This window comes from Sinohyriopsis cumingii, chromosome 12, assembly GCF_028554795.1.
Source record: "Sinohyriopsis cumingii isolate HCF-2022 chromosome 12, ASM2855479v2, whole genome shotgun sequence".
Taxonomy (NCBI): Eukaryota; Metazoa; Mollusca; class Bivalvia; order Unionida; family Unionidae; genus Sinohyriopsis; species Sinohyriopsis cumingii.
In genome coordinates this window covers 39,962,362-39,984,800 of record NC_142972.1, presented here as the reverse complement: position 1 = coordinate 39,984,800, position 22,439 = coordinate 39,962,362, and the positions used below count along the sequence as shown (strand labels likewise).

Below are 22,439 nucleotides of genomic sequence, written 5' to 3'. Positions count from 1 at the left end.
CTATTTTTATAGACCCTAGGGAGCATGGCTTATAATCTGAACCATTCAATTTGCGAATAGTTATCAACATTTCTCCTAAATAAGTGTTTAAATGATCAGAAAGGTACTTTCAGTACTGCATGTCTCAGGTTTGTTGAGGAGACTGCTGGTATGACTTTCATTCATTAGCTTGGTTGAAAGTTTCTTTTGTGATTCTGTGAATTTATCCACATCAACTTTATCAGCTCTATTTCCAACTGGACAAAACATCTTGTTTAGTTCCTTCACAGGTAAATCAAAAGCTCTGGCATCTGCTACATGAGTGCAAATCCTTTGTTTACATTCCAAAGTAGTTCCTAAAACATGATACTAGTTTTAGACACATGCCATGCAGTATGAAGCAGTGTAGTACGGAGAAATACTGCATGACTCTGACAATGTAAAGTTAATGGAGAAAACAATGAGCACATAATAAAAATGAATACTGCCATGCAAGCACATTACTGATCTTGTGATATCAAGTACCTGACTTCTATCTGAAAACATGATTAACGTGAATGGCAAATCATATGACCACCCTATGTTTAACAGTCCTCTATACATGCACTAGTTGAACATGGTTGACTTTTGACATTTAGCAAAGGTCCTCAAAGACCTAGATCACTGGTCAGAGTATTCAGCCTTTAGCTATATCTTATATTCAGAAACTGCAATTTTCCTATTAGACTTACAATCATTGTGACCTCTGAACTTTCAAAACCAGAATGTTTCTTTATTACCCTAAGTGCAAGCAATCCAAAAGATTTGTTTAAGTTCTCTTAAACAAAACTTAATCTATAAAAGCCATTATTCTATAAGCTATAATGACCTCTTGACCTTTGACCATCTGACCCCCAAATCAATAGGCCTCTTCCAAAGCTAGTGCAAGGCCTCCAAAATATTTGGTCAGAGTAGGTGGTCTAAAACTAAAGTTATCATGCATAAAATAAATTTCTTCAGCTACAATGACCTTGACCTTTGATTTCAACATTTAATGGCTTCTTTCTTACCCAAAATGTGTCAGTCATTTATAAACTATTGGAGAAGGTACATGTGACTTAAACTTGTGTGCACAAACCACTGTTCATTTTCAAGTCACTAATCTTGACCTTTCACCCTGTAACTGACATAAGTCTTCTTGCGCCAAGTGCAAGCCATCTAAAAGTTTGGTTCAGCTCTGTGACATAGAAATCATGTGAATAAACCAATTATCGTCTTCCAGTCAGAGTGACCTTGACCTTTTAATTTCTAACAACAAAAACTCAAAGGCTTCTTTACCTCAAGTACAAGCCATCCATAGCCAAGCTTGGTCAAGCTATATGATGTAGAACTGACTGGTTTGTCCAGAAACCCTAACCTTTGACCTTTTGATCCCCAAATCCAGAGGATTCTACCTTATTCCAAGTGCGATCCATCAACAAATTTGGGCAATTATTGAAAGTGGGGAAGTGAATTTATTGTGTACAAACCATTTTTTCTTCTTTCAATTACAATGTCCCTTACATTTCCCCTTGAAATAAATTGTGTTCTTCCTTACCCAAAGAACAAACTATCCATAAAGTTTGCTATCTGCAGATAGTGGAGAATTCAAGTTATGATGCAGAAACTATTGTTTTCTTCTTCCAGTCACAGTGACCTTGAATGTCAATCACCTGAAGTTGAAATTAAGTTCTTCCTTACCCCAGGTGTAAGTCATCCACAAGTTTTGATAAATGTAAATAGTGGACAACTGGAGTTATTGCAGAATCAAAACTGGTAACAGACCAATGGGACTGATGGAAAGACATCATAAAATATGGCAGGCATATAAAAACCAGAAGTATTGATTACTGCATAACTTTAAACAAGAATTTACTATCCATAATGATCGACACAAGTTTATGTTTGTAAAATATAAATGGAGATTTTAGAATCTGGACATATATTTTTTGTGGTAAAGACAATGCTGCCATTCAGTTGACATTTAATTATCAGCTCATGAACAGTGAAAGAGGCAAACTTATTCATGACCCTGGCAAGTGTGTGTCTGTCCGTCTGTCTGTCTGTATGTATGTATGTATGTATGTATGTATTACCTATTACCAACATGTATTTCAAAAAATGTAAAGGTAAAAAAATTTAACACTGTAGGAAGATAAACATTTTCAAATAAAAGTAAATGTGCAATCCTACAAGTTTTAAGATAAAACCTACTGACATTTAAATTCTTTGAAAGGTATATAAAATAAAATATAAACTTCAAATATAACACTATGAAATGCTTAGAGCATAGCTTCAATCTTATTGTAAAGGTCCTTCTTTTAAAAATGTCCATAATTATTTTTTGTGGCACGTCATTAGAAAGGTTATTAGCAGAGTTAAAATAAAAAATTCAATGTCACTCTCCACAGAGTATGAAGTTTCCAAGTTTGTTTGCTGAGTTTTCAATCCACATATACTGCCATGTATATAGAACAAGCCAATTTATAAAATGTTTGAAGTTACTAGATGGGATCTTCTACTCAGAAACAGGTGAGTACATGGCAGCTTTGGCTGCTTTATCAACCGCTTCATTACCCTTTAGTATCAATGTGACTGGGCAGCCAACAGTACTAACACATTTTTCTAAATTTTAAAGTAAATCATGTTTATGTAGGTTTGTGATATTTTAATAGGTTGTCAAATTTAAGGTTTTCCAAGGCTATTGGATAATAAATAATGGATATCTATGTTTTTTTTTAGTTGATTTGAGGAAATATTTCACAAGTGGAAAATTGTTTTGCCATCATGATTGAAATATTTCCTTATATATACAAAAAAAAACAGATTTTCTATTTAATACATTTTTAAGGCAAAAAAAATATTCAATCTGCATGAAGTTTTCTCCCACCCAATGTCAATGTTTATGGCTGCATTACTACATCAATAAAATAATCTAATATTATATATTAATTTTAAAACAGTGACATTTTACAAATGTAGCTCCTATATGCTTGAAACTGCAAAATTTGTCAAAATTATAGCAATTGTTTTTTGTTTTTTTAATGAAGAGATTCTTTTTTGTTAACAGATCCCCTGCAAAGATTGAGAAAGTGAACATTGCTGGGGTGGGGGTTACTGTAGAAACATCACATGATAATCTAATCTGACTGACTCCAGTGTGAAACATCTTTAACCAAAAGCTTTTAGTGGTTGCAATTTCACCTGTAAGGATTTGGTTTCATTATTTTCTTTATCTCTACATTCAAATGTGAATTATTTGGCCTTGGCACTCTTGCAGGTTGATAACAGACCTGCACCCAAATTATAATTGACATTTAAATTTAGATTGCAATCAACACTCTTCTTTTTTTCCTGATTTCTCTATCATTTTCAATCATGATTATCATTGTGATGAATTAAAGTTACTATTTAAACAATGTTTTTACTATATTCAAGTAAGAGATTTTTCTAAAAACTTGTACTCTTTGTTGTTGATTTCAACATGTATATAATTTGCCCAATTCTTATTGAAAACTATGTTTCTGACAAAGTTGACATCTCAAGCCAACTTTTTGTTTGTTGGGAGTTTGGTTTTAGGCATTTCTGATGGCACCTCCTGTATATTACAATACTGACATGCTTTAAGATTTGTCCATCGAAATGGAGAGACAGAGACAGAAAAAGCCAGTGAGTGTGAGAGAGAGAAGCAGAAGATCTTTTTTATAAATAGACCTAAATATTGAAATATAAGTCTGAATAACATTCATAAGGAAAGATGTATTTCTTAAATTGAAAAACAGAGTAGTTCCAAAAGTGATATCACCACTATGCAGCTAAAAATGGTATTCCTGCTGTGGCAATATCTATCTTCTCCCATTGATACATTTCAATATCTCATAATGAAGTATGTAATAAATTCTCATAGCTTCGTAATATTTCATCCATAGTATGATGCAAAATCCAGCAATAGGTAAACAATATATAAGTAAATCAAAAAACCTTAACAAAAACCCAAATACTATTTTTCCATAACCACAACCTTGACCTCAAGGTCAAATGGTGAGCAAGTATGTTGTAGAATGAGTGTCTTTGTTTCACAATGACTGATCCCAAGTATGAAGAAAATCCTTCAACAAATTTAGGAAACAAATCATAAACCTTGAACCAAAACCACAAAACAAATTTGTTATGACTATGACCTTGATACTGAAGTCAAAGCTGCTAGTGAGTCTCCCATAATGAATCAACTCTGCATCATAAGGATTCATCCCAAGTATGACCAAAATCCACGAAGGAGTTTAGGAAAAATATAAGCCAATTAAAGAATTTTTCTGTGACAGTGAGCTTGACTAATGGTGAAAGGTTAAATCAAATATGTCCAAAAATAAACTTTCTTAGCTTCATAATGATTCAGGCCAAGTATGGAAAAAAAATCTATCAAAGGGTTTATGAAAAACACACAAATGAAAAACATTAACCAATTCATAAAATACTGATGACAGCAAAGATTCCAGAAAGTGACTGCTTTCCCATTAACAATGGCTTAACAAAATCAAAGGAAGAAAGAGCAAACAGCTTAAATTACAAAAAGGACTGAGGCAAAATTTTAATTTTTAATCAGTATTTACATGTTTGAATAGCCCTTACCTCCTCTACCACTACTTTGGACACAGTCTGAACATTGGTGATGATGGTGGGTGGGTAATAACAACCTCTGCTTGGAATGCAAGCTTCAGCTTGGTACACCTAAATGAAATATAAAAAAGCAAACTCTTAATCTTCTTGCAAAGGCTCAATGTTTAGGCAGTGTTTATTCCATAAATTGAAAAAGTAGGGCCAAGTGTCTCCACCAGGTCAAAAAGAGGGGGTATTCAGAAGAGAATTTCCAGGAATTCAAGTTAACACCATTTCTTCCTATTGAACTGCTGAGCATTGAAACTATCTCTTATATTCTTCAGCAATAACAACATTTTCAAATTAGCTGCTGTGGCACACATATTAGATGTCAGCTTGGCACCATTTTCATTAATAATAAAGTAGGCATTATTAGAAGTCTTTTGATAATACACATCACAATGATAACCTAATCAGTGGGAGTAATGATAATATGATGTTAAAGACGTTAGTCATGGCTGCCATACTGAATGTATGACTGGTACCATCCTCATTTTGGATGAAAAATAAATCTTGAGGAGCAGCATTAATAAATCAGACAAGGATAATCAGATAACAGACTATTCCCATTAGCTCTTCTGGTCATTAACAGCCTCTCCTTTTGTGAACCTTTTGTAGTAGGATTTTAATTCCTTCTGCTTCAGTTAAAATTATCTTTACGATTTATTTAGGGCATCTGAGTGTACATTTTTCCTCACTATGTGCTACTTTGGAAGTAAAACTGAAGAGTTTTTGGAAAGATTTCAGCCTTTTCTCTTTATTACACTTTCTATCCATGATCATCGACCATATATTTTCAACTGGTGCCCAAGTTAATCAAAATCAGAAAGACATTTATGTTAGCCAATGAAATTGATTGTTGTTTTGCTCATTGGGCAACAAGTTCACTCTGTTGAGTAAGCCAGCTTGAGGTGCACTAAATTCAGTCAGCCAAAATTCAACTGTGATGATCCTTTATCTGCATTATCTGAGGTCTTTACTATGCACGCTATAGGTGGTCAAAAGTCAACTTTTTTGCACCGAAGATGAAAAAGAGCACAGGCTCAAAGGCACAGCCTAAAATAAACAATGCAGATGGAAATATTGTACAACTGTGTGCTAAATTTACTTTTATTAATAGAATGTTTTAAAATTTTCATTACTGTGAACATGTATTCAAAACTATGGCACTAGTATTAAATAGACTGTAACAGGAAATGGAACCTCAACTCATCGCTGGTAAAGAAATTAAAAACAATAGGTAGTAAAAAGGGGTGCATTGCAATGGGCCACATTGTCTACAATTTTCTTGGAGAAGACAGACATTCAAGGGCCATAACCCTTCCAAAAAATTATGCATAGTTATGAAAAAGATGCTAAAAAAACAAGGTGGAAAGAGCTACTAGCAATATAACACATAAAATTAATAATTTTCTTTCTCTGTCAGTGTACATGTATGTTAGCTATGACACTATTTACAAAAGTATCAATTTAGCTGCATTCTGTTTTAAGTTCACTTTAACCCATTTAAACTCAAATTAATATGCAAGACTGGCATACTTAATAAACAGAATTTGGAAATTGTTGTTGCTGTTATTGTCAGGTTTAACACCATTTTTCAGTACACGATAGGCTATACATGGCGGCCAGTATTAATGGTGGAGGAAGAACCCGGGAAATCCCTGTAAAGAACCACTGACCCATGAGAAGCTACTGGCAAGCTTTCTCACATACCCACATTGGCTGGAAATTTGGAAGCTGAAGCTCAAAGGAACTATCTGTGGGGTTGTGGCAGTTTCAGAACTGTGGGTACTGGGTTGCTTGAAGTATTTCAGGTTCATCAATGAACTGTTTTAATAGCGTGAGAGCATTTGCCAATAAAAAGCCTCTTCCCACAGCAATGAACTTACTAACTTTTTCATCTGCCACAATGACAACAAAGCATCCATTCTGTGAAACATCATAGGATGGTGACAATCTCAAATAAGGCAAAAGTACTACTAATAAACAGTTGAACATGCCGACCAAGTGTTACACAAATTACAGTAGTACAATTCCAGGAAGACATAAATTTTGAAATTTTTCACAGATGTTGATTATGTTTTGTTACTGATAGCAGTCATTTATTGTTTTCCAAAGAAACTAGTTTTCTTTCAAATGCTAGCACTTTTTAAGGATTTCTAAATATTTTCAAGCATTTTTTCAATTCTTTTGGAGACAACCTCAAATTCAAACGTTTTCCAAGGTAATCACCAACCTGCAAGTGCTTTTCAAGATTGTGCAATCATTCTCAAGTCAGGAGGATGTCAATCAGGGGCCACAACTCTAAATAAAATCTTGTGGAACCCTTGAAAATAAACAGTCAAAGTTACACTGATCTAAAGCTGCAGGCCAGATCTGGTTGAAATTTAACAAAGCTCAGTAAAATTATGCAGCTGTGAGGACTATCAGTACAAACTTGAAAACCCTTTATGCAAGGATGCTCTCTTTCAATTTGGTTCAAATTCTGTTCACCATTTTATAAGAAGTCATTCAAGGGTATTGTAAAATACCAACAAGATCATTATGAATGGTAATAACATACTGTTCTATGCTTAGTCCTCCTTTGCAGCATGACAAACTCACAGGGATTCCTGACCCATGGGTCTCAATGACCTTGATATTTGGTCAGTTTACGTAGTCCCAAACAAAACCATGTACCTTCACCAAAAATCTGCAGATGGCTTAAATTTACAGAAATAAGATTACTGATGTAGGATAAATATGTTAAAGGTCAAAGGCACTAACTGAAAGAAAAAAGTGGTACATTCAAAATAACCAATTCTATGGCTGAAATGTGCTGAGTACTAGAAATAAACATGTTAGATTTGGGGGTCTGTAGGCCAGATGTCAAGGACACTCTTGTAGGAAGATAATGATTTAATCACAAGCACAACTAGATACCATTAGATCTTGGAGTAAACACCATGCTGATATGACCATCCATTCAGGAGAATTAGTGAAGAGATTTTCCATATGCTCATTGTGGCAGTCAGATTTCAGGTCAGATCAGCACCATTTTCTTTCTAGGCCAATAATATGTCATAATTAGCAAACTTCCTGCACAATGACACTGCTGTTATCATCACTGATGGAAAGGTAATATGTATGTCTCTGCATCTGCTAAATGCAGGCCTGAAGAAGAAAAAATAGTCTTTACCTGTGCACCTTCTCTTCTGGCTCCCTCCACATACTCCTCTATAGTCTTCCTCTGTGATTCATCTACTAAGGCACCCATGTCAATGGTTTTGTCCAAGCTGTCACCAAGTCGAAAATGGGTTAGCCTCTCTTTTAGTTTAGCCACAAGTTTATCATGAACAGATTCCTGTACTATAAGCCTGGAGCCTGCACTGCACACCTGTAATACATTATATGGAAGATTTTATTAGTATATCATCATCCAACTGAAATAAAAACAGTTTCTCAATGCAACAAAAAAATGAGCTGAATTATACCATAATTTGAAAATGGAGTTCTCATTATAACACCCCAAAAATTCAGAGACTGTGTTCTTTTGCGCAATCTCCATGGCCCAATTATTGATGAGTGACTGCATTTCCAGTTCTAGAAAAGTGTCTTCCCAATCTAACAGTACATCCATGGAAAGGGAGGAGAAGGAAAAAGGAAGAGGTAGAATAAATGAAATACAAAGCCCTTCTGAATCACCTGGATAACCCATTTGTTCTGAGGAAATAGGGTTATCAAGTGTGACTGGAATAGGGTATTAATCAGCCCTTCACCCATGAGGATATTGATTTTTGTGAGGGGCTGATATCACCTATTCGTTAAAAGGTGCATTTATCTGCATTCAAATTTGACTGCACATATCAGTGTACATGTTATACACTTACAAGTATTTCTCGTGGCTGTGCAGCTACCATTGGCTGAAAGGTTCTTTTGGTGACATGTAGATAATATTTTGCTGAGCAAATCATGTTTGGTGACTTGTAAATCCACCTGGAATAGCACAAGCATCTGTCCTGTGGCCATTTTGAATTTTGTGCTTGATATGGCTGTTACCAATTACCAGTATGTGTCTAAAGTGTACAAGAGTTTGTTCCAGAATGATCTGCATGCAGCAAAATTACATATTTTAATGAACAGGTTGTGACATCAGACCCACAATATCGTCCATCAGTATCGACACAGATTTGTGGGGTTGATTTATCGGACTAGGACTGGAACTGCAGGAGTTGGGGACCCACCAGTAGGCTGTCTGCAAGCAGTGTGGACGGTAGAAGGCTTGGAGGTGAAGAAATTTGGTTTCTTGTCTTAGCTGTAAGCTTGCCTCCAAGAATTTTGCTGGGATCTGAAATTGCTGTCGTTGTTTTGGAGTTTAACAGCATTTCTCAGAGAAAGATAGGCTATATATGGTTGCCAGTATAACTAATGAGGGAAGAAATGGGGTAAACCCTGGTATGAACTACCAGCCCATGGGAAGCTACTGGCAGCTTTCTCACATACCCACACTGGCCGAGGCCAAGACTCGAATGCAGAGAGAGGTGAGATGGCAGTGATCAGTAAAAGCCAGCACTTTAGGCCACACATCCACACAGGACCCAAACCCTGAACATCTGATGTAATAGATCCCTTGTCCCTGACCCGTCTATTGTCCCTCAGATGTGGCAGGGGTGGATTTGTTCTGAAAGGCTGCGCAGGTTGGGTGGCAAGTTGGAAAGCTGGTTTGTGAGCTGCCTGCATCCAAACATCTTCAATTTCGCCCCTAATGGGTAATGGCAACCCAAATACAATCATCCATAATGCCAGGGTATGATGTGGCTTCATCAATGGGGAGCACAAACATGTCTCACATCATAAAATGTCAAGATTCAGACGCAGTAACCACTTTTATGATGGAATGTTAAGCTGCCCTTTTAATGACCTGAGCAATTTGATTCATCAACTCTAGGCATGCTTCCTCCCATTTTGTCCACAAGTGAGAAAATCACCTATGAAGGGAAGTCTAACATCGAAGACACGGAGACAATGTTTGTAACCAGCTTCAAAGTGGCATGGAATACATTCTTGTTCACTTTATAAGACAGTGGGGAAGTTATGTGAAGCACTGCTAGACTTTTATCCAGAGCAAGAAAATCAGTTGGGAAGATGTTGGAGTGGCTTTTGTATCAGCAAAATTAGAATACCATTGGTACTTCAAGTCTCTTCCTCTGAAAATGACAACATCCTGCATATTTCTTTGATGGCAGTCTACTCCATGGATCAGTAAAGCTGGTGTGAAGGAATATCATCACTGTGGGTAGAGTCCTGTTCGGGTTTGACTTGCACATCCAGATAAACCATACCTGGTGGCAATGACATCATCTCTAATGTCATGTAGGAGAAGCCATGAACATATGGTATGCCAGGTACGCCAGATGAATGTGATACTGGAAGAGCTGACTGGTCAACACTGCTGAGGATAGATTTTTCACTAAAATCATAATTTGAGTATGTCAACAAAGGCATGGCAAGACATATTATCTGTTACTAAGGTTCCCATAGTTGTAGGGAGATGGAGCCATAATCACATCTGGATGGACAGATCTATCAATAAATCCCCAAACTTGGATGGCTGGGCTGGTTGGATGACTCTGCATGGGCAGATCTATCAATAAATCCCCAAACTTTGATGGCTGGGCTGGTTGGATGACTCTGGATGGAAAGATCTATCAATAAATCCCCAAACCTGGTAGGCTGGGCTGGTTGGATGATTTTGCAGGGATGGATCTATCAATAAATCCCCAAACTTTGATGGCTGGGCTGGTTGGATGGATCTATCAATAAATCTCCAAACTTGGATGGCTGGGCTGGTTGGATTACTCTGGATGGATGGATCTATCAATAAATCCCCAAACTTGGATGACTCTGGATGGACGATCTATCAATAAATCCCCAAATTTGGATGGCTGGGCTAGTTGGATGACTCTGGATAGATGGATCTATCAATAAATCCCCAAACTTGGATGACTCTGGTTAGCGAGATCATATTGAAAGAGTGATTCATCGGATATGGCAAAAAAACCATGCACTTGGATACACTGGCCTGTAGGCCATGCTTGGTCACGTGAGGAGACTTACACTCACTGGCTGCCCCCACCCCATCCCCAGTCAGAAAACCACATAGAAGAAAGAGAGGGAAATGAGGGTAAAATCTGGCCTGAATTTTACAATTGCATCATTGTACCCTGAACTAGATGATTCATCTGTTAAAGGTTGTAGATTCCGAAAGTTAAGAGTAGCTGACAGCTGTAAATGTCACACTTTGGGGTCAGGAGGATGGAAGGGGACAAAGCAATGTCCCCCCCACAAGGCACGCAACAGATGCTGAATTTGGATGTGTACTTAAGATGTTGGTGTTTTCTTGCCAAGATCTGCTTATCTTGTCTTTCTCTTTGGCTGCTTTCTGTCATATTGAAGTCCAGACTTCTTTGGACCAAACAGCACACACACTGCAGGGATGAGATTTAGGTATATTTGGTACACACTTAACAGAACTTTTGTGTATCTTCCCTTGCCTTAAACTTCATATACCTAATGCATTTGGACAACATGTTTTTACAAGGACACAAGAAGAGAAAAAAAGCTTCAATTAACAATTCTGCGTGTTATGTCGCTAATACAACATCTGTTACTAACACATTAAGTGAACAATATGCACGAAACACTAAAATATGAATGACAAGCATTCAACAATAGCGTGTTGTATAAGCAGTCTAAATAGCGCTATGTATATTTAATTTGTATTGTGTGTTGGCATTTGTTTTATGATTATAAGTTATGTATCTTTTACTTTGTACTGTGAGACTGACTTTTATCCAGAACTGTGGGTAGGAGTTGAATCTACATTTCTAATGTCACGCAGGATAAACATCTTTGTCAAGTTTGAATTCTGGAATTTTGTGAAAATGAAATTTTGACCCTCATCCTAGTTCACAAATTGTGTCTCAGGTATTTATATTAAGGTTGATTATATTGGAATGCTCATTAATACCATTACACCCAAAGTGGAATCAAGTCTTACTGTTGTGCTCAGTTTTTATCTTGAGAGGATTTATTTAAATTATTAATTGGAATTACAATGTGCTCTTTAATTTTTGAACTAAATCACAATTTTGAGATTACTGTGAATTCATTCAAGGACATTTAGGGTTAGATCATTGTGATACATCAAGACTTGGCACATCAGCACATTCAAGAGTCCTGGCACATCAGCACATTGAAAATTGGAATTCATCTGAAATACTCTAGCCTTTGGATTCTTAATGGAACGTTTTGGACTATTTGGGATTTAATTCACAATGCTCTAAGTTCATCTGAATTTCACTTTGTATTCAAGGGAAAAAAATTGCTTGTTGAATTTTACAGAACTTGTTGGTTTTCACTCTTTTCTGTTACTTAGTTTAACCCTTTACCTCACGCAAGTGCCTCTGAACGCCTCTACTCTATTTGCATGGAAGTGCCTTTAGACGCCTGTACTCCATTCGCATGGAAGCGCCTTTTGACGCCTGCTGTAAACATCTGCCATTTGAGCGGGTTTTTGTAGAGCCACCTTCGTGGAAAACCCCCTATTAGATACCGCATTCATTGTTGTGAATGACCATTATGTCAGATCATGTGGTCAATGTTTATGCTCTAGTCAAAATCTTCTATTTAAAGTAACTGGGTCATATTCTCCACTCTCCAAAATGGAGGTCGCGTATTTTGTTGAGTACTTTTCACGATTAGAATCACAACTATGAAAGCTTCAATAACTTAGGTAAAGGCTCTGATATTGATGTAGGCAGCAATTAGTTTTTATAAATTATCAAATTCAGATGACTTAGTGACGTAGACGCAGAAAAAGAACTTGTAAATTTTGAGTATGATAAATGGCAGCTACGATTGGTAACATGGCTTCACTGACTACAGTGACTCTCTCAAAATTTTAAAGCACATAAAAAATTCTTCCAAGAAAAATAATTACAAAGCTATAACTACTGGACTTTACTCTTAAATTTTTCCATACATAATAGATGTGTACCAAAAATGTAAAATGGTTAAAACTGCTGTTAAATGTAACATACACTACACTGCTTAACAGTTAACAGGCAGGCTTAATGCATATGGAGTTTAATAGGTAACAGGTGTTCTATTTATAGCGCACTGCAATGGGTAACTTAGCTACATGTGTATCGAAGGGCTAAAAAGCCATACACTCTATGAGGTATAGGGTTAAGATCATACAATCATAACAACTGAGTGCAAATTCACACAAAAAAATTGAAAAAATACAAAACTAATGAATACCACCAGATTATTGTATAAGTCAAAATGAATGGATGTATGGATAATTTTGACGCTGATGTTGGCATGAATCTATAGGAAGTATCACATATGAAGCTAACAGTATGGAAGCAAAGCTTAAAAACTAGTGACACCTGGTGTAAGAAGGGGCAGTAATGTGTAAGAGTGATTGCCCTTTGTGTACATCAGAAAAGACCAATTATCTGTTTTTTACTAGGGCTGGAATCGGGAGGAAGCAGACTTATATCCCTGCCATTAAAATGATCAGGGAACATATTTCAAGGAGAAACACACCTACACCATGCCACTGATTACTTAATATTTAGCAGCAGTGCTTGATTTTACATATGATGGCTCTCCTACAATTTCAACAATTTCTTTTCCTTTTAATATGTGCATTATAAATTTTAAAACTGTTTCTGATGATGACCAACAAGAATTATCTATATTTAACTCTAACTGCTCTGGTGGCCTAGTGGTTAGAGCATCCGCCTCGGATGCGGAAGGCATTGGTTTCGACCCTCCCCAAGTCATACCAAAGACTTACAAAAATGGTAATAACAGCTGTTTCGCTTAGCACTCAGCATTAAGAGGCTAGTGTTAGAACTGGTCAGCCTGGTGTCATTATAATGTGACTGGGTGGGACATCATACTACATGTTTGTGGCATGATGCCCCAGTGCTAGACATCACTATAAACTGTCACATTGCAGACATCGAAGCGATATGAATGAAAATTTTTTAAAGCTACGTTAAAAATCCAAATCACACACACACTCACAGTATTTTTAACTCAAGATCTCTCCCTTGCAGATTCTGATTATAACATGATTATGACTATGGTACACAGGTAAAATTTGATTAATAAACCTGTTTCACTGACAGGAAGAATGTTTAGCAGTTGTCAAGTTCACAGTGATTGTTAATTCAATAGGCTTTTGAGAATCCAAGCTGGATTTGGGACATGGGACTGGAAAAATGATACAACTTCCACTGCTTCCAACTGCATGCCTTTGACTGCCGCTTGATGTTTGGCACCTTTTGTGTGAGATTTCAAAGCACATTCACCCACAGACATCACATTAAATGTCCTAAGACATAATTTACAATAAGCCAAATAAGTGTCTGCATTTTTCTGTACCATTCTTTATATTCTTTATTTTCGAACCACGATGCTTGGAATTTTGTCTTGCTTTCCATCTTTGCCTCCCCATATATGCACAAACGACGGTTACTGAAAATCACAAAAGTCTCATTTGAGATCACGGTATCTGTTTGGCATTAGTTTTCATCTGGAGGTGTTTCCTGACAGAATTCCAAGAATATATTAAAATTTAAGCCTTTTTCAAGGCTTCCAGGATGCCTTAGAATTCAAGGGTTTTCAAGGACAACTACAGACCCTATATGAAGAAAGCATAGCCTGTTGTTTAATCCTGACTCTCTCAAAATAATTAGATAAAGAAAGTGAAACATGATACCCCATCTTAAGACAAGCTTCACATTCCATTTGGAACTTGATGCAAAAAACAACTGACTCACCAATGGATATAGAACATTTAACCTAATACTGACCTGTCCCTGGTTGAACCAGATAGCATCAACCAGTCCCTCCACCGTACTGTCTAGGTCTGCAGTTTCAAACACAACAACAGGGGACTTCCCACCCAGCTCCAGCGACAACTTCTTACCAGTCCCTGCAGTAAGCTGTCTCAAGGTTTGCCCAACCTGATAATATGAATGAATATGCTAAAACATTAGTTTACAGAACAAGTTCCATGTTTTCTGATTACAACAAACCACAATTTTAATTACATATTTAAGTTGATCTGTTAAATTAAGCATGTAATGTAAGCAAAATCGATATACATAATATATACTGAATTTGTCTCAATACATATCCATGATAACAACTGGAAAGAAATTATTTCAAAAAACAAAATGAAACAAGGAAATTATTAAAATTAACTAATTGCTTCTAAAACCTAACATTATTTTAAATTTCTGCATATCTTTCACGGCCTTCACCTTGTGCTTGTTTGGGTGAAACAAGCAAAACACTACCTGTGGTGATTCTGCTGGGCTCAGAAGTTAGAAAGTAAATAAGTATGCAGGATTTTTGATACCATACATGTCACTATCAGATAAAAAAGAAAAGAAAACTGGTTCTACCTAAAAGCAATTGACCCAACCTAAAATCAAATAGGAAAACAGTGCATACTTAGTCTGGGACCTACCAACAACAGTTGGCAAAAATGTCACTGTGTAAATTAATGTCATTATTTGTTGTCCTCAACTTAGTGGGTTTCCAGGTACAACACAGGATAAACTGAATGATCTTGATGGATTTCAAGTGGGAAGACAACCACTTTCAGCAGTTAGAAACTAAAAAGAAAACATCCTTTTAATCAGTTTAAAAACTGACTAGGTGAGGAAATGTAAATGGTAGTCATTACATACTATTCTACGCAACGTTCCAAGTCACATTCTTGTCTGTTTGCATGAAAACGGAAAGTGTATTCTTGACTGGTTTTTTTGGGTTGCAACACGCGTGTCTCTGTTAAGACCTAACAGCCATGCCTGTGCAAAGTATGCATTAAATATGAAGAAGTGCCATCTAAAGCACAGTATGGCCCACTGGCATCACAAAACATAAAATCAAATCCATCTCAACTTTTACCTGTGTTGAGCCAGTGAAGGCCACCTTGTCCACATCTGGGTGTGAGGCAAGACAACTCCCCATCTCTCCACTGCCTGTTACAACATTAAAGACACCAGGTGGCAGACCTGCTTCAGCACAAATCTCAGCAAGAAGAAAGGCAGACAGCCTTGTGTATGTGGCTGGCTTAAGAACGACTGTATTTCCCATGGCCAAGGCTGGGCAAATCTTCCATGTCAACAACATCAGGGGGAAGTTCCATGGGACAATGGCACCAATCACACCTTAAAGAAATGATAACAGACTTAAAAGAGGACAGTTCAAGTATTATTTCTATAAAGATTCTTCCATATACTACATTTCATCCATAAACCACTTGACTTCCATACATATTATTTCCATACACTACATTCCACTCAAATAAGTATCTTCCCTCCTCCTCCTACCACTGTATAAATGTTTAAAAACCATAAACACAAAACCGTAATTATGACGTTGCCACTACCATTGCTATAAAACAAGTGATCTTCTCTAAGCATTCCAAGTTAAACAACATGAACAAGAATTTTGGGTTATACCATTCCTAAAAGACAAATCAAAACTTTTATCAAAACTTGAATGATATATTTACTTTTAGTTTCATTTTACAAAGTCTATAGATGGATCATTTAAACGTTCATGTCTTGGATTTGCCCCCTACCCAACTTTTAATTAAAGTTGCTTCTAAAAGTTACAAAAAACTCGGGTAATATAAGCTATTTATACCAAATCTCTCAAAATATTTAACAAATTTAATGAAGATATGTGGATTAATGCAAGCTTGATCTCAAATAAGACTAAATGTGATTTGGGCAAAATTCTTTTGCAAAAAAACTTTTTATCAAAAAGTCTTTAAAATCTGAATAAATTTATTCTCTTAGGTATGAATTTAAGAATGTAGTTCCAAATATTTTCAACAACACATAATCCATCTTCAAAGCAAAGCAAAGTTTACAGTAAATTATGATTTTTCAACAATACTTTCCCAATCCCATTAAAATTAGGATATAAGTCTGCTACCTCCCAAATCCAGCCCTAATAAAAGATGAAAATTCATCTTCTCCGTCTATATCATACAGACAAAGGGCAAAGGCTCTTGCCCCTTTCCTCCCTTAGCCACCACTAGGTGTCACCCATTTTTAAGCTGAGCAAACTACCAACAAGGATGCTTGTTGCATAGGTTTTCATGTAATGTGATCAAACAAGCATCCTCAGTGAAACACAATTTACTATAAAATTTGCTTTCTCCTTCGAATACATTCCCTGATCAAATTAACATAAGGAGAAAATACAATAGCTGGAGGGAATGCTAAGCATGTAACTCACACGGCAAACCAAAACTAAACTTATCTGGAAACCGGTTTGCATTATAACAGCTTCAGCATGGTCTAGGCAAATGACTTTATTTTCTCTGCATTGAGTCATTTTAGAACCCAGGACAGATTCCATTTTGGAATAGGGTGAGAGATTTGGGTCTATTAACACTGAAATTTGCTAGCAGGTCTGACAGATCTGTATCATGACCAATATACCCTCTGCAATGGTACCTGAAAGTGTCAGATATCATGGTGTGTTAGCATCATAGAGCCAAAGAAAAAAGTTGTCCAGCTGAAGGATCGAGGCACTCAAAGGGACGATGGTACTGACTCTACACAATTCCTTGAAAACACTGCGACTCATAAGCCTTCAAAGTTGCTCTCAAGATTCTCTCCACAGTTTAAGATCCAAATTTTTTCTCTTGCAAGGCTGTTCTGACAAGAGCCAAACATAAAAGGAGAAGATGGTCCAGGCTGGGGGTGCAACACCTGTGAACTTGGTTGGCTGAGAAGATTCAGTTTCACCATAATCTTTCCAGGTAGGCAATTGCTCACTTGAGTAGATTGTTTACCCAGGACATGTCCCATCTAAGAGAGGCTATCAGAATTATCCTGCAATTCTGACTTTTTCTGTATTATTTTCGTACTAAGACCGTGAGAAGGTAAGCAAAGATCATTAATCACTCCTAGCTACGATGTCGTAGCCTCAACTTGATTTTGTTGTGGTTGAGGCTACGAACTGATTCCATATCATGTAATGGAGCAAAAAATATCATCGCTAAAGTCAGAAAAACAAACAGTGTAGAAATCAACTAACATAAGTATAATCATGTTGTGAAAGAAGTTTGGCTTATTTTGAATTTGTTAAGCCCTTATACGATAAAATAAATTGGCATGGTTACTCTAACCTTATACTGTCTGCCATGACAGATAACGCGAGACTCTCACCGTGACCCCTTTTCTACGTAAGGCTTGCCAGACCATATTTTGGATATTCTACGCTATATTAGTATCAATCAAATGCGAATAATTGCTTCTTGGTGAATTTCAAAGTTGCAGATAAACCGTATTTACTTTTAATGCACAGAATTTCTGACCCAAACGGCGCCAAATTTTTACTACGATTTGTTTACATTTCCAAATAAGGCGTCAGTGTCCTTATATGGCACACAAACAAACTAGGCTGAGAACGAAGTAATCATTATTTGAAATAATATGGCGGACGATCTAAATGAAAATATCGGCTAAAAAAGGTAAACGAGATTTTTCAACTATTTCTACAATGATTTTCGATATTTCCGGTGTTAAATAAGAGGACTATTCAATTTATTGGATTATATGCAAGGAATATGTTTAAAGTGTTATTATTAGGCTAAGAGAGCGCCGGGTGTGATTCACACCCGGCTTGCTCCATTAACACGTATATGCTCATGTTAGTACCCTGTCCACGAGGTACGAGTAAGGGTACTAACATTAGTACTATAATCACTCCCAACTGATTGACAGCGCAACTACAGCCACTTCCCCTAGAGTCCATTATTCCAGAACTGAAAGGCATTTATAATAGCTTTCATTTCTAGAAAGTTGATGCTCAGAGGCCATTCTGCTAGTCCCCATTTGCCACTGACCACATCAAAACTCAGCAAAAAAGTGGGATCCATAACCATATATACAGGTATCTGTACATAATGTCATTACCTGTACATAATGTCATTACCTGTTGGGATTCCTGCGTTGACCCAACCGCAGCTGTGCCATTTACATTGGAATGATCGTACATAGTTCATGATATTAACCTTCTGGTTGAATGGACTGGAAAAGGGATCCAGCAAAGTCATTTGTAATGGGCACACATAAAGGCAGCCCTGCAGGATCAGAGCCGCTGCTGCATTGAGTAACCTCTAGGGTTGCAGAAACTCTCTCACTGAAATCCACACACTGTTGAGTTTGACGAACTGCATGAAGCAAACACAAGATATATAGGAATGAGATTGGTTACAAATCCAAAACCAGGTGGACAAAACACTAATGGATGCAGATTGGATTTTGCCCTGTTCTATAGAAAACCAAGATGATACAAAAGAGTAGAAGATCTTTACTGCCTTTGAGGTCAATAGCACTTACCATATGATTTTGGTGGAGATCATCCGGATACACCATCATTATTTTTGAGGATGTTGACCAGAACAGGGTGATGAGATGTAATCGATAATTTTAGTGAAGACCCAATGGATGATATTTAGACTGAAGGGAAGGACCTGAATTAGTAAACTTTGTCATGGCAAGCACACAGAAGAAACTTTAATGATGCTGGATGAATATGGATATAAGAGTAGACATCTGTTGGATTGAGATTGGTTGCATACTTATCCCTTCAAAAGCAGAAGTCAGATAGACTTCATCGTCTCCATCAGTAAATGAATTCATTGAGGCAACTTATGTCTATGATTTACCTCAACTTGCAGTTGACATTTTTGATAGGGAACAGTTCTTAACAGAACCTCAATGTTTTCATACAAATCTCCACTTCCTGTTTGTCAGTAAGCGACTGTATCACCAGCTGTAAGATTGCCTCCTAGACTGGTTTGGCAGTTGTCTGCTGGCTCAAGGTTGAGACTTGAATGATTGTGAATAAACAATTCCCTTTTGCCTGGCATGCCTGTCATCCTTCTGTTGTGATAGGGACAGCAGGTTTCTAAACAAAGATACAGGTTGATTGCCCAGTTAGAGAGGTAATTCGTGAGTTGCCAGCCCCCAACTTCTTCAATTTTGCCACCAAACAGCAATGGTGAGCCAAATGGAATCATTCTTAAAGCCAGGGTGTGATGCAGTACTAGCAATGTGGCATATAAATACTCATCACAAGATATCAAGACTGGCAGAGGCATTCAACCCATTAGCCATTGCATGGTAAGCTGCTCTGTTAATGACCTGAGCAATTCAAGCCATCAACACCTAGGCATGCTGGTTGGCTGATTTTTCCACCAGTCAGAAAACTGCCAATGAGGCCAGATCCAGCATCAAACAATTTTTCAAGCCAGCTTAGATGTGGTGAGAAATAGTTTCTTATCCACCTTATAAAATGGTGGGGCCAACATGTTAACAGCTGTTATGTTATTATCCAGTGCTGTGAGTGTTGATATGATAGGTGGTGGAATGTGTCCTGTACCAGAGGGACAAAAACATGGCTGGTACCTGGGTTTCCAAAACGAAAGCTTTAGCATTCCCCAGCTCACAGATATGTTTGGAGAGCTGATCATTAATCTCGAGTTTTGCTGACTGAGGAAGCAGTCAGAAAGATACAGACTATTCCTCATCTTTCATGCTGACTGATGCTTTGACTTTAATGTCATGCCAATAGTAAGAGATGGTAAGTATTCTAAAGCTGGCAACACCTGATATATCTCATTAACAGTCTTAAAACTAAACTCCATCCTCTCCATGGTCAAACTAGAGTAGGATCGTTTCTCAGAAGTATCTTCACACTCACTGTTTAAATCCTTTTGGTCCTCATCTGCTTCCATGTCAGGATAAACCATGCCCTGAGGTAACAACACAATGCCATCATCACTAAGTAGTCCACTGCAAAAAACACAGGTAAGCTGAGAAAATAGGGAAAACCTGTTCTGCTGGGTGATTTTGTCACATACAGGCAGATGGCTGGTCAGCCAGAAGAATGGTCGACCTGGATATTAGACATGCAGAGGCAGCTTTGGTACCAGTTATGGCCAGATCCTTACTAAGATTCCCATCACGATATACATGTATGTATATATATATATGACTGAATATTAATCCAAATTAATAAAAAAATTGGAACAAGAAGCTTATTCAGTATTATGTTGTGAAGGGAAGTGAAGTTTAAAAAATGGTCACAAAAATGGTAGCAAGGGGAGCAAATTGAAAAAGTTACTGCCCTTTGTTACAATGATACAGCGTGAGCCCGCTATAACACAGTAGTTGGGAGCCATATAACCCTGCCACGTTATAGACCGAACCGTGTTATAAGCATCCAGGTAGTTAGCTGAAGAAAATTATGCATGTACCCAAAAAAAATTGCGGGGAGGGTGTGTAGGTAATAAATGCAGGCAGTAAAATAAGCACTTCATCAACATAGTTATCATCTTAAATCGATGCATATTAAATGAAAAATACACCTGTAGTGAAAACAGAGAAGACATATATAATAGTTTACTTTATTTAGAGAACCACGAATTGGTACATATACGTGAATACTGTTTATATATACATGTCTAATGTATAGCATAAGTAGTATCAACACCGTGTACTCACCCGCGAACCTCATCATATACATTGAATCCACAATACAAGTGATTCCATCGAAAATATGCACACACACAGCTTTAAAATATTCAATAATTTTGTTACGGGTCATACTGGTCTGAATTCAGTGGAAAAATATAGCACAATCACGTAATGAATGACGAAGCACATTTACTTTTCAGTACGTCCCAAGTCGGTAAAAATTAGGCCTAGTTTGTGTTTTAAGCCGCCATTGGTAACGTTCGTAAGCATAAACTTTTTCCTAACAAAAAGAAAGTTTTCACGGCACAGTTAACGTGTTCCAGTCACATTGGAAAATGCAAAAATCCATGAGATTCCATCACTTTCATTTAAGTTTGGTACTGACTTCCTTTGATGAAAAGTTCTTTGTTTTTTTTGAAAGATTGTAGTCAGCTTTCTTTGATGAAGGGTGCATGTGTTACTGAAGTCACCGCTAAAGGACAGATTTGAAGAACCAAACAAATGCCCATTTCTTACTGTGGTGGCAACATCAAATAATTGTATTGCATGATTGATACCGATATTTTTTTCTTTCCATTTGCTGAGTACGTTTTCATAACAATCGGTGCCTCAAATGTAATCTGTTTCCTTTGAAATTTCAGCAAACTATTTTATCTGGGTAAATTTTTAAAAAGGAATTGGCCATCGTTTGGACTATTCTAGGTACTGTCCCTCCATGCCTACTGAATAAACCAATAAGTAAGATGTATTTTTATTTTACATTTGTGGTAGCGGCGTGATGCCACCTTCCACGCAAGCATCTAAAAATTAACAAAGGGTCAATGGATGATAGAGACACAGGTGTTCTGATGACAGAGATTATTACAGAAAACTTGAGTGTTCTGGAGGAATTAATTCTGTGAAAAGAAGAGGAATTTTACTTACCATCCACATACAGATGTCAAACTTTGTAAATATATTAATTACTAGCGAATGGCTGAAAGTCCGATGAAAGATAGACTATGAGACAATGCCTCGTCCGGTTGATCTCCATTAGCAGACATGTCAACAACAAAAAAGCGGATACTTCACAACATACAGAACTCATGCTAGATGTCAGGATAAGTGGATTATGATATAACAATGCAATGTTTAGTTTGCGTTTTAAGCCGCCATTGGTAACGTTCGTAAGCATAAACTTTTTCCCTACATAAAGAAAACTTTCACAGC

The 22,439-nt window shown here is 37.0% G+C and overlaps 1 protein-coding gene across 2 annotated transcripts in view; it reads right to left on the bottom strand.

Moving 5' to 3' along the window:
- Positions 1 to 22,439, bottom strand: part of LOC149786302 (aldehyde dehydrogenase family 16 member A1-like) — a 54,565-nt gene that overhangs the window by 14,632 nt on the left and 17,494 nt on the right. For both annotated transcript variants that reach the window (XM_089976691.1, XM_089976689.1), the window contains exons 5-8: positions 15,631 to 15,893; positions 14,526 to 14,678; positions 7,832 to 8,029; positions 4,627 to 4,725 (exon numbers count right to left, since the gene is read on the bottom strand). In XM_089976691.1, the coding sequence (XP_089832817.1) occupies positions 4,627 to 4,725; positions 7,832 to 8,029; positions 14,526 to 14,678; positions 15,631 to 15,893 (713 nt within the window). The remainder of the gene's footprint in view (positions 1 to 4,626; positions 4,726 to 7,831; positions 8,030 to 14,525; positions 14,679 to 15,630; positions 15,894 to 22,439) is intronic.